At 47.3% G+C, this 15810-nt stretch overlaps 1 protein-coding gene across 1 annotated transcript in view; it reads right to left on the bottom strand.

Annotated features, from left to right (window-relative positions):
• Positions 1 to 10180: 10180 nt before the first annotated feature.
• Positions 10181 to 15810, bottom strand: part of LOC115406747 (G patch domain-containing protein 2-like) — a 28604-nt gene continuing 22974 nt past the window's right edge. Inside the window, exon 10 of the mRNA XM_030116959.1 lies at positions 10181 to 14382. Within this exon, the coding sequence (XP_029972819.1) occupies positions 14231 to 14382 (152 nt within the window). The 3' untranslated portion in view covers positions 10181 to 14230. The remainder of the gene's footprint in view (positions 14383 to 15810) is intronic.

The raw sequence follows: 15810 nt of genomic DNA, 5'->3' as shown, positions 1-15810 counted from the left end.
CCGCAGTATATTACCCAGCAACAAACATCAGCCCCGCTGTCAACACAAACAACTCCTATTATTTAAGGCTGTGTCTTTTAAAGGTGATGAGCCTGAATGGCCGAGAGGGTGCAATCAAAGCTGGGGGGGGGGGGGGGGGGGGGGGGGGGGGTGATGTTCTTCACGTTATTTACAAGAGGAGCTGATGAATGGAACTGATTCGTTATATTCAGAGTGAAAACTCAACAGATGAGTGCTTTAACGCTTCGTTTTGAACAGACAAACGTACTCGACACGAAGCGAATGAGGACAAAAAGCGCTGATCAATATTAGAAAGATTTGATTTGTGATTCGGGAGATAGTTTGACGATTGTTTTTACCAAAAGCAGGAAAAATAATCACTAATTTCATGACACATTGAGGGAGCAAAAAAAAAACAAAAAAAAACCCACAATTTCTATGTAAACCGGGCTGCCAGCTGTCACATATGAAGTTAAAATCACTTGTCTGAAGTGAAAATGCTTTGTTTTTTTGCATTTTAATTTCAGAAAACTTGAGCGTTTACCTGCTAATGATTCGAAAACAAAGTGTATTTATACAAAAACAGCAAAAGCTGTGAAGACAATGTGTGGTGTGTGGTCAGCCTTCCTCCTTTCACATGGAGAAAGAGTCCCAGCAGTTTGAAAAGTTGTCTTTTAAATGGACCCACAAGATGTAATGAAAGTTTGGAGTTTTAACTCATGTTAATCTCATGTTAAAGTCGTATTTTAGTGTTTTCTCCCCTTGAAAACTGTTACAGTTATGATTTGAAACATGATTTAATCTATAAAAATAATTAGTTTTTATTGCATAAACTTTAGATTCAGTTTGAAAATGTGTGCTTTAACTCGACAGATGACGAGTCGGGAACTTCTTTTATCCTCCGTTTTATCGCCATCTCATTATCTCCAATAATTACAAAGACTGAGGCATGCTGGGAAGGCATCAGAGCCACAAACCGTTATTGTCATGCTCCGTTTCTATTAATACCTGTCGGGTGGGGGTCTGGGTGGGGGTCTGGGTGGGGCGGGGGGGGGGGGGGGGGTGGATGCTGTCGGCCGCTCGCTCGCCGGTGATTGAAGGCCCTCGGCGCTCTTTAACGGCCCGACAGGTGAGGCGTGTTTGAGGGAGCGGCCGTCCGGCCGTGACCCGGCCGCTGCTAATCTGAGAGACTCACAGTTAAAATTATATCACTCTTCATTAAAAACACACCTCTTCTTTATCTGCGCGGCGATGACGTCCAGGCGGAGCTTCGTTAGCAGAGAGAGAGTTTCAGCTTTCACATGGATGTGTTGAATTTTACGTATTTTAGGACGGAGAAAGATGATTCTGTTAAAATCTATATGATACTGCTGTTGGTATTGGAGCGTTTCTAGTCTGAACACTCTTCTCACTTACATTTATGAAAGATCTCCTTACATAACATTTATGGAATAAAAATAACAATTTTAACATTTTGCTCTATAAATAGAACAATGATTAAGAAGAGCCAAGTTTCAACCTTTTCCCACTATAAATACATTTTGTTCACTTTTGACTTATGATGACATAAAAACAAGTGGACGGTGAGATTATTAAAGATTATTTCATCAAAACATGTTTGGAAAAGCTTATTTCATAGCTCATTTCAGCTGTTGAAACAAGTAAAAATACACTGTGGATAAATGTTCAGCAACTTGAAGTACGTTACAACGAACCGAACGAGACAAGTCAGCAGGATTTTATGAAATCTTAAAGCAATGCAGTGAGGAATGTACATCTTGTTTTAGCTCTAAATTATAAAATGTGTGATTTTGGTTAGTTTTGTACTTTTTATCAGTGGTGTTTATTTTTGAACCTTTTCATATTTGAAAACCTTTTATTAAAAAAAAAAAGTTTCAAATTCCAAATTCTGTTTCAAATGACCTTTATACTAATAACCAGCCCTTCGCTGGTTACCGAGTCCAATTCAAGCTGTATAACTTTTACTTCATTGTTAATTTTCAGTCCTCTTTTGTTGGTTGTAAGAAAGAATTGCATGGAGCGTTTTTATTCTAACCAGGCTTTTATACTTTAATAAAATAAAACAAGTTCAAAAAGACTTTTTAAACAGAAAAAACTGAAAACGCATCAGTGAACTACTAACTTCAAGCCTCTTTTTCAAACACACACACACACTCATTCAACATGTTTCAAAGAGGCAGCATCTCCAAATCACCGCTATCACCTGTGTTATTAACAATTCCATAAATCAGGTTGGGTTTACATATCCGTCGTGTGTTCTCTGCTCAGCCCCTCTCTCTCTCTCTCTCTCTCTCTCTCTCTCCCCCCCTCGGTCCAGGGTCAGCAGCAGGTATTGAGTGTGTAGAGGTGGGCGAGCTGGAGTCGTGCTGTCAGCGTTGTCCTGAGTGCTGCTGTGTGGAGCTCCTGTCGCAGCGTGTCGAGTTTCCCCCCCGCTCCACACTGTGGCCCTCTGTCCTGCGGCTCAATGGGCCCTTTGACGGGCCGCCCCGGGCCTTTCATCGTGCACCTTGCCACGGAGCGAGCAAGCGGCGAGGGGCGGGGGGGGGGGGGGCACGCTCGTGCTGCACAACACCTGGCAGGTAGGCAGAGACCACGTGCCCCGGACAAAACAAAAGCCACTCTGTCGAGCGTTTATTGGAAATTAATTTCCTCCCTCTCCCTCATCTCGCTGCATTCATAAAACCCAGAGCGGAAAAGAGCGGGGCGATGCGGGGAAGCGGGCGGACGAGAGCGGTCACAAGACGCGGCGGCTTGTCATCGAGGTGTTTATCAGAAAGTGCGGCTTATATATTAGGATCTGCTCATTCCTGGAAAAAAACAACAACCGCTCTATATAAAGGGGGATTATCTGCCTGCAGAACTCCAGTTTAATAAGTTTAATATCAACTTAAACTCATATTAAAAGAGGAATTAGAAGACCTGCAACAATAAATAGTCTTTATTTATTTATATTGATCGTGTTTTTAAGTTGGCATGCTTCTGCATGCAATGGCGATTAATGGAACATAATAATAACTATAATAAGCTGTTATAAAATGTTTCCCCTCATTGTGATTGAAACTAATTTACCTGCAAAAAATATAAATATCTTTAGATTGAAATGCTATCAAGTGGGACACTGATGCCACAGACCAAATGCAAAACATTAATTCAGTTGAAAAGTATTTGTTTGAGATGGTATTTGAAATTCTCTGCATTACAAGAGCACATTTTATGTAATAATTATAACAAAGACGGTATGTTTTTGAAAATTAGTCATTATTTCAGCGTTTCATATTGTATTTATTGTACAGTTTTTCTTGTTTGGGGTTTTTAATTTTACAATCTGAAGAGATTGTGTCCCAGTTTGTCATAATTAGATTGAACCACAAGAGACCAGCAACAAAAAAATAGCAATCAGAGAATTCTGGAGAGAAAGTTTGTGAACAGTGTGAATTGGTTTGATGCGGTCTCTCCTGGCCCCCCCTGGTTCCCATGCACCTGCCCCTGCTGGCCCCTCCACGTCCAGCCGGCCCGTCCCGGGGATCATCCCCTTCCTCTCTTATCTGCAGTTCAAAGTCTGCTGACTGAATTATCTCCGGCCGGCGAGGCAGAGAGGAAGCGGCTGTCGGCAGCCCGCGGCCGGCCGGCCGGACGGCGGCTCTCCCCTGACAGCTGCCGGGTTCGCCGGCCGCCCCGGCCCGACGGCGGAGAGGGGCGGGCGCACTGTCAGGAGATAGTGGACGCTCGGAGCTGCGGCGGAAGCCGAGGTCTCAGGTTTGAGTGGCCACAGAGAGCGCTTGACTGAGGTGTTGAGAGGAAAGGTGTGGCTGCCGGGCCCGCGGGAGGACAGAGGGCGGATTTAGCTGAGCGCTCGCTCAGCTCAGGGAAGAAGAAAGAACAAGTGCTGCGCATCAGGATGAGTGGAGGCTATTGAACCCTGAACACCTGCGTGCGCTGATCAGAGGGCCTGTGTGTGTGTGTGTGTGTGTGTGTGTGTGTGTGTGTTCTATACCAGCCACAGTGCATTCATCTCTGCTTCGGTGTGTGTTTCTGTGAACGTCAACATCTTCCTGTCAGACTGGAAAACCTCCAGTCTGGTGTTGTCATCCAGGAAGAGCAGAGCCCAAAGGCTGCTTCCTTCACTGAAGACATCGATATTTCAGAAAGGTTTTGCATTTATACACCAGCGTTTTGAAAACGGCCTCAGACAGTCAAGGTGATCCACAGGTAAATAAAACACCATCACCTGTCAGAGTTTTACCTCATAATCACAGCTCGATAAAGAGATTCCAAAGTTTTACTGAAGGATTGTCCTCTCATGCTAACGGCGTCAACGTGGACAGTCAGCATCAACCTTTTCCCGCCATATTGCTCGACCCTCAGCTGCAGCTGCTGGACACAGTTGATTTAAAAGAAACCCAAGTCTGCTGCATCCACATAGATGTCCGTTCCCCACCCCACCCCACCCCACCCCCACCCCCACCCCACCCCACCCCCGGCCCCCTCGTCTGTCTTGGCTCTCTGGCACACAAGGTCACCCGCTAGCCAGTCACGACACTCCAATTAAGGCGACTGATGGACGCAGCTAATTGGTAGGATTTATAACCTCCTTTTATTATGCTTTATGAGGAAGGCAAGTGGAGGGCATTACCATTTATAGGCCCCAGGCTCCGCGCTGGATCACTGTCACCTGCTACTGTCCGGCCCGACGACCCAACGCCGCCGCCGCAGCGTGAGGAGCAGGAGCCGGGACGTCTTCAGTGTCCCTTCACCCTCTAATGAATCCATCCCACCAGCACAGGAAGCTAGAGGAGGAGGAGGCAGAACCAAAATAACTGAAGAGACTGAAACAGGAAGTGAAGGGGGAAGAGGGACAGGTAGGCGAGGAGGAGGCAGGAGGAGGCAGGAGGAGGCAGGCCAGGCTCCTGTAATGAGAGTGTGGTTATTGATTGTATTGTCAGGGTGGCTGACCAGGGCCCCGTGTGCTGCGGGGCCCAGTCCATCTGTGGACAATGCAGTCAGTTACACCTCACTGCTCCGTCTAATAAAGAACAGGCAGATTGATGTCACCAGTATGGTTGAACTCTACCTAACACTCACCAGAAAAACACACTCACACACACACACACACACACACTGCACACAGGCACTTCTGCGGGACAGTCATGAAACAGGGAAATCATTTTTATTTCCTCTGCTGGCAGCAGAATTATGGGCGCTGCAGCCTGAGCTCACGATCTGTTTAAATATACAATATAGGGCTGCAGCTAATGATTATTGTCATGATCAATTAACGCAGGAGGCAGGCGGCAGATTGAATGTTTGGTCTTTTAAAGAGTGAAAACCTCCAGATTGGTTTGTTTTTTACAGATCACAGTGAGCGGAGTGAATCTGAAATGATTTTCCGATAAATCATCTCGGCGGTATCAAGACTGTGTTTATTGCAGAAAAGCTTTTAAGGAATTTAAAAGACATATATTCAGGTGCACTCCTACAGATGAAAGCTTGGACTTTGCACAGCATGCAGTCAAAAGCAATCAGAAAGAATCAATATACACATATATATTACACACACACACATTTCCCCAAGGGAATCAATAAAGTATTCTTTATTACTTTCTTTCTTTCTTGGTCGGGAACTTTAAGGAACTTTCTCAGGCACAGTGAGAAACAGTCGGTGTTGGAGTGTAACAGTATATTTATAGCTAGCTCGATAGCAACGTGGACGTTAGCTTTCATAGTAGCATCACTGATCTCTCAACTCAGATCCGGTTGTCAAAAATCAGTGTTTCCTTTGAAACTTTGACCATTTCCTTGGTGTTTTCCTCCATCACAGTCCTTTTGTTTTACTTCCTGCTATGTATGGTGTGAAAACATGGAGGAAAAAATCAGTCTGGACTTCCAGAAAGAGTCCCTTCACAGCCGGAGACGCTGGTTTTCAGACTGACTGCCTTCCAGGTCAGGACCTCTGTATAAATGTTGGAACGATGGCGGCCGTGATGAAGGCCTGGTTAAAGTTGCCTCTTTTAGGGAGGAAGTCAGCGGCTCCCCCTGCACACTCCGGCGCGGCGGCGCTCGGCAGCCTCGGCGGCGGCGGAGCGAGCGATTACTCCTGCGCAGCCAGCCAAAACACAAAAATCAATAAACAATCTCAACGTTTCTGAGGGCCTTTGGTCTGACTTAATAAATGTCTCAATCCACTGTTATGACTTCATTTTGCTCAAACGTCTTCTTCATGTGCATCTTTTGCCGATCAATTAGAGAATGGAGTGCCCCTCCTGTCACGACACCTGCCCTCCATCCGCCACTGCGCACACACACACACACACACACACACACACACACGTTCAGCCACAAGGTGAACAGCTATTTTAATCCCTGGAATCAGAGACTTTTACTCCCCTAACTGGCTCATTAGACCACTTTTCCGACAGGATTCAACATATCATGTTCATGCAATTCAGTAATTTTAGCTTAAGTGAGTGAGATTTTTTTTTTTTTCTTTTTTCCGCTCTTTCTTCTTCGCAGGATTCAGATTTTTGACAGTTCAGCAAATTGCTTTAGCATGAAGCCGGGTGGCACTTGAGTCCAATCAGGTAATGAGGTGTTCAGGCCCGGTGTAAAATAATAAGGGTAAGATTTAATGGGTGGAAAGGTGGGAATTAACACACGCACGCACGCACGCACGCACGCACGCACGCACACACGCACACACACACCTCACTGTTCTACATCTCTCCCTTCTTCTTCAATTTTTTTCTTTTTTTGTCAAAACGGATCCCCATTCCACAGCGATCAAAGCTCCGTTTATGCAACATTTCAAGTGAAGACTTGTCTGTATTTGTGTTTTGTTTCAGAAAAAAAAATCATGTTTTCAAGGTAACGTTCTGGAAATGATTTAGACATGCATAGAAAGAGCAGAAATGCTGAAAAAGAAGTTGTTTTTCATGTTGGGCCACTAGTGGGGGCTGTTGTTTGTTTTGTAATGAAACCACACACACATGCACGCAGAGAAAAATGAGATATAAACATTAATAATGGTGAGTAAACGGACAGGCGATAAAGTGGGGTTGCTGGTTGAGTGGAAATCATGACAACCGTTGTTATATCGACTTGCACATGTGCAGAACAACTGTTTGCTACGACTGTGGGACACGTGCGCAGATGCAGCTTTGTCAGACAGTTGCAAAACACAACTTGCAAAAACGTTAATGCTGCTCGAATCCAGTGAAAAGCAAACTTTTTGAAAGCAGCTGCCAAAGTGGAAGCTTTTGAAAATTCTCCGAATCATGTAAAATTACAAAAACAAACGACAGCACCCACTAGTGGTCTGGCCTGGTAACTACATGGTTTTCTGTGGATTTTCTGTTTCCGTTTAAAACAGAATTTTCAAAACATTGCCATGTTAGCGCGAAGGCTTTTCTGCCAGATGAGATCCACAGAACTTTTGTGCAAGTTCCTTCCAAAACTAGCGAAGAACAAAATAGTGATTTCTCTCTCCTGCTGTTTCATTTGCACAAAAATGATAAGAACAATAAACACTTCATTTCTTAAGGCTTTCTTGGAAACTGACTGCTCTGAATCTGTTGGCTAAATGTGCAGGAGTGGCGGCGGCGTCCTCCTCGCCGGCTGCTGCTGTCACCGGTCCTCCTCCCGGCGCTGCAGGATGACAGGTGAGCGGTGCCAGAGCCTCCGCTCTGTGACTGGAAGCTCCGGGAGAATTTCACGCACACCCTCCTCTTGTCTCCCATCGATCCTGCCACTTCCCATTATTGTCAATCAGGGCGGCGGCGGCGGCGGCGGGAGGAGGAGCGGCGCGGCAGGCGGTTGCCAGGGCGGCGGGGCGCGGCGTGCCTGCCAGCCACTACACCAACACGGGGGCCACCGGGGGCCCCTCCCAGGAGGCCGCCCGGGCAGGATGCCACCGCTCAGACCGAGACCTTTTGCTTTACAGCGCAGAGCGGCCGAGGGCCGAGACCTCTGGAGCCGCTCCGTGTCGACCAGAGTGGCCGCAGACAGTCAGCTGGAAGCAGAGTTTCACACGGCCGTCAGCAGGAAAAGCAAGGCGTCATTAGAAAAATGACAAATTTAACAATGACAGGGACGATGGAACAGAAGGGAATGCTTAAAATCTTTCATGCATCTCATTGCATAAACAAGAACATTTGACTGAAGGTATGAACAGTGGATGGATTAGATTATTATCAGTTATCGAATAGCAACAGGACTGCACAATTGATAGTTCAGTAAATAATTAAACGTCCAAATGAAAACAACAGCATCTTCATGCAGACTTTGTACAAGAAAGTGAAAATGCGACATGTTCTGAAAACGTGTCGAAGCGACTTTGGAGTTTATAGTTCGGGTTCCGATTGAAATCTTACTGGTGAAGTCTGGTCGTATTTTACATTTTTCATGCGATTCCGAGCATTTTAGCTCCATTCCTGTTTGAAAGCATGAACATAAGCACCTGCATTGGCTGTTTCGCCTGTCTGGAGGGAGCTGCTCCGGTGTGGCCGCGCCTCCCGGTGACCTCTGACCCGTGCGGGGCCGCCGCGGCGCTGCCGCCGCCGTGCCGGCGTTCCGGACAGGTGAGGCAGGCGTGCAGCAGCTATAAGCCCTGGAGATTGATGGGAGCGGTGCCCTCCTTCCCCCGCGCTGTAAAAGATTATCCGCTCACCCGCCGGAAACAAAGCTGTGATGGAAATTCGTCTCGCATCATCAGCAACAAAATATCTACACGGCAAAGCGGGAGTCTCTCATTTTTCATGGGCTATATATTAAATATAAAAAAAAAAAAGGGCATTAAAGAAAAAGGGGAAGGAGGCGGTCTGACTGATAGCACTAGTTAGTGTTTTTTTTTAAATGGGCCACTTGAATCAGGGAGATTATAAGGTTTTTATTGGCTGTCAGGAAACACAACTTTCTGCGTACTTCACCCGCTGGAGCTCATAACGCTCTGATTAGAATGCCAGCGGAAATGAAAAGAGATGGGCGCCGGCGCCGGGACACGGGCGCGGCGCCGGGACGAGCACAGATGCCCGGGAATCTGCTCTCCCTCAAATACACCGGGGGATACAAGAGGGCCGACACATGCACCAATAAAGCAGCGAGCGAGCGAGCGAGCGAGCGAGCAGGCTGCGCCGGCAGGATTTATACCGCCAGCGCCACAGTCAGATCCGGTGTCGGAGACGGATACATGAGACACACCGGGCAGAGTGTTATCTCAGGCTAAGTGAATATTGCATTCAGCTGATATGTGATATTTGAATTTCCCATTAGAGGGGGGGGGGGGGAACGTGTGGCGGCGAAAGAGCCGGGCGACGCCCGCTCGTTCCGCAGGAGGCGGTGAATGGAAACCCGGCCGTGCAGTTGCGGTGTGTCACGGCGGTGATAAGGGTGAAGCGATGGTGGGTGGCGGGAGGGGGGGGGGGGGGGGGGGGGCGGCGGCAGGAAGGAAACCGACTGCTGTTACTCACAGGGTCACCTACACCCCAGCCTCCAGACTAACCGTCATTTACTAGAAACTCAACCAACTCAACCTGATCACTGTAATCTTCCCCGAGCGGCTCAGGAGTGTTTTTAAAAGGCGGGTCCGACCTCCTCGCCGCTAAAGCGACAGATTGAAATCAGTCATTATATCGACTTGAGAGACTCGGCGTGTGTCAGTTTGTTCCAACTGAGCTTTCAATTTCCCATCGCGGGAAGAAAGTAAGCGAGGGGAACATCAAACTCCCAAACATGACAGAGCCGGCTCCTTCTGACGAGGGGAAGACATTGATTTTTCCTCCATTTCGCCATCAATCTGGTGGAGAAGAGGTGGCTGTTGGGTGCTCAGACAGCTGATGATGTGATTTGTAAGCGTGGACCACCGGTGAGCGAGGAGAATTGCTTCCACTCTCAACACGTGGCAAAGTGACTACCGCGGTCTCCGCCGTTCAGCCGGAAGATTAACAGCGGGGGATCGACTGATAATCTCAAGCGGCCGAGGGAGAGTTTCCTCCGTCAGCCGCACCAACGCCTGCGCTCAACAGGACCGGAGTCAGACTGGACGGCCCGGAGCGACTCTAGAGCGCCGCTGCCGCGTGAACGGATTCCCAAAATGCAACGAAAGTTTTTCGCTTTCATTCAGGCTTTCAGTTGAAATTCTTTCAATCATTGAAATTAGGTGGCGAATAAATCTGAGACCACACAAACATTTCACACAACTTTAATCACCGAAACGCGTTTATTGCACACACACATCTGATACTTGGATTGAGTGAATACTGCATTTCTTTCTTCCTATCAGGGACAAATGAATAAAACATCACGAATGACATGAAGCTATAAGACATCCTTAAAAACTCCCACTTCTATCGCTAAGAAAACTGACCGGAGCGCAACTACAACTGTACTTCTAATACGACCTCAGTGCATGTTGACTTTATTTCTTCGAGTGTGTTTTGGCAGAAGTGTCGAGCCTGGAGAAGAAAGCGGCGCCGCCGGTCTGATTGAATTTTACCACTGTAACGTCTCTCTAGCGTCTGGTGACGTGCAGCAGCCGTTCTGAGGGAGGAGTAATCCTCTTCAAGATCATTTGCAAAGCAATTAGGCATGCCTCCACTGCTATTAAACACAAAGATAACAGCCCACCAGATAAGATGCTATTTGTATTACATATCGAATGTGGGTAGCTGCCTCGAAACCCTGATATCAGGGAGATATATTTAAATCCCTGTAAATGAAATTAAAAAATATGATAGTAAAAAAATTAGAGACACATATCTACTGCACTATCTATCGTGAAATTGAATTTAAACGTTCTCGGACGTAAATCCTGGACTAATGGGTGTAATAATTATCACATCATAAATACCACATGTATTATACAGTGCAATCACTTTGAATGCATGGCTTCATGGATAATATCAACTCTGACATTCCACCGAACAAGGCAAATATATAAATATACGTAGCTGCCAAGGAAACTATGTAAAATGTGTTGATGCGTTGCCACGGCGACGGTGGCGGGACCACGCCAGACCGCGGGAGGCCGGATGGCGCCGGACCGCCTCTGAGATCCAGAGCGAGTTGAACTCGGGTGACTCCCAACATGCGTTTGTCAGCAGGAACCACGGCGGCTCGTTTGCATGTGTCTCTGCCATCAGCGCACGCCGCGCCGCGCCGCGCCGCCGGACAAGAAAGCAGGAAAAAAAAAAGCTAATTCCCCGGTGACCTGCGACCCCGGGGCTCGAAGGGGGGGGCGCATGCATACAGAGGAGGTTCAAGCAGAGTTTATGACTGCATTATCTGCTCTCCTCCTCATCACCTCTCCACCCATCAGTGGACAGCGGCGGCGGCCGCGGCGAGGCGGGCGGACCGGGCATCACTCATTCACTCGCCTCCTAGGTGCCTTTGTCAGGTGATTGCTGGCGGAAAAAGGAAAACAGATCAATACATCTCCCATGGGTCTGACAGGTAATCTTTACCTGGGATGAAATATGAGTGGTACGAGCCCGCTGGATTCCTTAACTGTAACAGGACAATTGACTGGTAGCATGGACGCCGCCGCCGCCACCCACCCCCCCCCCCCACCGTTTCCTCGCCATCGGAAATTCATTTTGGGGCATAAGGTCCGGCTAAGCCGTGGCTTTAGTGACTGCTAATTACCGCGGTGGCAGTTAAATGATTTCCCTCCTCCCGCTAATGGAAGTGTACCTGAAGCTGTCGATGCTCTGGCACCGAAACGCCAACGGCAGCAGCGGAGCGGCGCCCCCATTAAAACACAGCGCAGTCCAAACTCGTCAGCAGGCTCAAGAAAAACGTCTTCAAGAAGCCGTCAGGCGGCGATTTTCTGAGGGGTCGCGAGCCGGCACTCTCCTCTTTTACAACCAGCCGCATTAGCATACGAATGAAACCTGAATCCTGACATTTGGAGGTTGACATTGTTCTAGCATTTTCAAAAATTCACACCTTGGAAGCTGTTTCCAAAAAGTTGTGGGTTTTTTTTTCCAGTGACTCCAAGCACCGCTGTCGTACAACAACAACAACAACAACAAAAAAACAAACTGTTGCATTTGTTGAAATGAAAAGCATATTTTGTTGCTTTTATCTTCTTATATCTGTTTTCTGACGCTCTCCCATAAAACTACACCTCAACTTCAAAAGCCTGGGAGGAGCCGACAGGTACCGAACCACCTGGTGAGGCTGCAGGAGGGGAGGAGGGTGGTGGTGGAGGAGGAAGGGTGGGGGTGGGGGGGGGGGGGGGTGCTCTCTGCCTCAACACTTTGACTGATTTCTGTGGCAGGATGTCTTGTGCGAGGCATCCATTTAGACTGGGGGTGCACACACAGCATTTATAAATGTCATCCCTCTCCAACATGATCACATAAAGCTTCCTCAGACGGATTATTGCAGACATATAACTCACGTTAATTGGCAAATCCCATTCTATCAAACTCTTCTCCTGAATACGGCCTCAAAGTGTCCGGAAAGACCTGCGTTATGCGGCCGGTGATCATCTGCTTCATTTCACTGAAAAGACACCTTGTAATTTCTCCATAAAGCGCATATCTGTTGCTTTTTGAGGTCTTAATGATTTTTGATTTTTTTTTTCCCCCTTATTTCATGTCATTCAATTCGACATTTCAAGGGTAAATATCTTTTCTACTTGCATAATGCAGTAGATCTGTTTGTCATGAGGCGAAACACTGTTAGGTGGAGGGACGGAAGTCTGGTAAGAAGCGAAATTATGAAATTACAGTCACTCAAAATCTGAAATGCAACACTTACAAAAGATAATGTTTGATTTGACAGATATAACTTAGAACAAAGGGTGTATGGATCCAAACAGCAGTGAACAATAATGACTTTAACATTAACCCTTCATAGGGTTTGCACTAAAATACTTATTGTATGAGTTATGAGATAAAAATGCTCCAAGTGGAAAATATTCTTTACTGCTGATCTGTAAGAGCTGATTAACTCTCACCAGTCCTACAATTTGATGAATTATTTAAAAATAAAGGCTGATAAACAAGCCCACAATGTCCCTATTGGCACTGTGATTAAACATGGTGTCACTGTGGATCATATTTGGGAGTAAGAGGTGGTTTTCAAAGTAAAAGAGGGAGAAACACATTAGTGTTTCTGTGAACATTTGAAAGATCTGAAGCACGAGTCGAATTTTGTTGCACAAACTATTATCATTATTACTATGGAAGAAACAGGAAGGAATGAGGAAGTTACCAAATACGGCCACTTTTCCAGAAACCTGGAGCAGTGAGGCGGAATGAGCCGCTTGGCCGGAGGGCTGGAGTCAAACCCCCGTCAGAGAGACTCGTCCTCCCACTGAAAGCCTCTGCTGAACACAGTTTTCCAACAGCCCAGCCTGTTTACCGGGTTTGATCTGACTGTACGCCGCCATTGATCTGTTAATGCACGTGATGCTGCGGGAGCCGGGGAGATGTTCACCCCAAGGGTGAGCGAAAACACGGCGGAGGCCGCTTCGCGCCTCTTTCCGGAGCTCCTCCGACTCCTCGCTGCTGGCGTCCGTCCACTTCCTGCGCGCCTGTTCAAACAGACTCGCAAGCCGGCCTTGAACTTTAAATACGTCGGAGGGGAGATTTGAATATAGAAGGCGACCTGGAGAGAACAGAGGCGGCCCTCCGAGAGCCGGCGCCACGCTCCCTCTGTGTTGTGCTAATGAGCACCTCTGTACCGACTGTCGCGTTTCAAACCCATGCTAATAGGAGGCCTGTACTTTGTGCGGCTCGCTACCGGTGGTCGCCTCTCTGAAGGCGCGCGGCGGCGGCATGCGGTGTGGCTAAAACGCTGCGACGCTCCCGTGTCGGGGCGAGCGGCGCGCCGCCTCGCCTCACCTGACCGCCGCTCCTGCTGACAAACGCTGCGCCGGCGGAGCGGGCGCGACGGCAGGTGGCCCCGCGGAGGAGCTGCCGAGTCCACCGTCAGACCGAGAGCCTCTCGAAGCCGCCTCCTTCCTCGAGGAGATGGCGCAGGGATTAACAAGGCTTGATTGCATTAACATTTGTCATGCTTAATATACTACCTGGAAGGAGTGGATCTAGCGGTAACATGCTGATTTGAAGAGTAATGATGTGCTTTTTATTTCTCTTTTTTCTTCTTCTTCTTCTTCTTATAAAGTTTGTGCGGCGGGAGGAGTCTGTTCATGGAGGGCACGGGAGCTTTCCTTTTGTCACAGTCTGGCGGCGGCGCCGGGCCTCGTTCAGGGGTCCTGCTGCTCCCCCCGGGGCGGAGACGAACTCCTGGGCCGAACCGAAGTGCAGGACTGTGATCCGGCTGGATTCGGTCCCCCGGGCTCCCGGTTCGGCGCCGACGCCTCCCCCCTCTGTTGATCCACGGGAAACGGGTTGAACGCTGAGCGGGAAGAGAAAAGCAGGCGTCGAGAAATTACAATTCAACCCACAACTCGCAGGTCAGCCCGCGCTTTAGGTATATTAAAATAAAACTTTGAAGCAATTCTCTGCTAATAAGTTAAATATTAATGAGGTTTTAGTCATGTGAGCCAAATCCAATTTGGCCCCATATGACTTGAGGACATGGTTATTAAAAGGCCAATCTGTGCAGCTCCTATGGCTTAACTCCCCCCCCCCCCCCTGCTCTGGCGACACACTGCAAGAAGCTGCATGTTTTTCACTCAATTCATCACACTTCACATCTCACTGACCACCTTCCCTCTCAGCCACGCTCTCCTCGCTGCTTCTTTAAAGCTTTTGTGAAGGGGGGGGAAAAAAAAAAAAAACCTCTGAAAGAGAAGCAATTTTCACACAAGACAAAGAAACTCTAAAACAAATAACATGCTTTCCTGCTTTTCTTACTTCGCTTTGATAAATAAACCCCCTCCCCACCGGAAAAAAAAAAAACAAATAAAAAAAGTTAGTGGCGGTCACACAAGACATTGGGCAGGCAGTCCCAGCAGAGGACGAGGGAACTAGAAGTGACATTGTGGCTCTGGGCTGTCTCGGAGGATTAGGCATTACAGCATTCACTGGCATGTGCTTTTGCTCCTTCTCCTTATATCTGCTTGTGCCTCTTTCCAGATGACTTCTCCCTCAAACTGATCCGGCGGGCAAGATAATTGATTAATATTTCTTGAGGGAATGATGACTAACCGCTGCCCGGGTTCAACCGAAACGCTCGGGTTAAACATAAAGGGCCCCATCAAAATTCAGAGGTTTTCATATTTGACAAATACAAAGAAGCAGCAGGGTGTGTGTGTGTGTGTGTGTGTGCAGCAGAGACAAACTCAAATCTCGCATCAAGGTCAAAAAAGACTGTTCTAAAAAAACTGATTAATATTTCTGAGGTTTGTACATATTTGTCATTCATACAGAGAATCCTTTCTTCGGCATCGTCTGCTTTGACTGATGCAGGTTTTTACGTTTCCCACACGAACTGCACGCAGGCAAAAGAACTCATCTGATACTTTACTTGTATAAACTGTAATTTTCTCTCGTTTATTGATAATAAATCTCAGCTGATGGACGCTCAGCTCAGACGATCATACTCCGGCGGAATGGAGGACTGCAGGTTTTTACAGTAAAAAGTGAGACGCACTTTTATATATGCAATTTTAGGTAACACTTTATTTGAAGCCCCCCTGTATAACACATTATAAGTACATTTATAAAGCATTATAATGCCATTATAGCATGTGTAGCTACAGTTATAAACATTCATAAATGATCACAATGCCAGGGCCTAACCCTAACCCTAACCCTATGCTGTATAGTGGGTTATAAAGCATTGTGATCATTTATGAGTGTTTATAACTACTTATAATGT

The sequence above is a fragment of the Salarias fasciatus genome, chromosome 19 (genome assembly GCF_902148845.1).
Source record: "Salarias fasciatus chromosome 19, fSalaFa1.1, whole genome shotgun sequence".
Classification (NCBI taxonomy): Eukaryota; Metazoa; Chordata; class Actinopteri; order Blenniiformes; family Blenniidae; genus Salarias; species Salarias fasciatus.
This window is presented reverse-complemented; position numbering and strand designations above follow the sequence as displayed.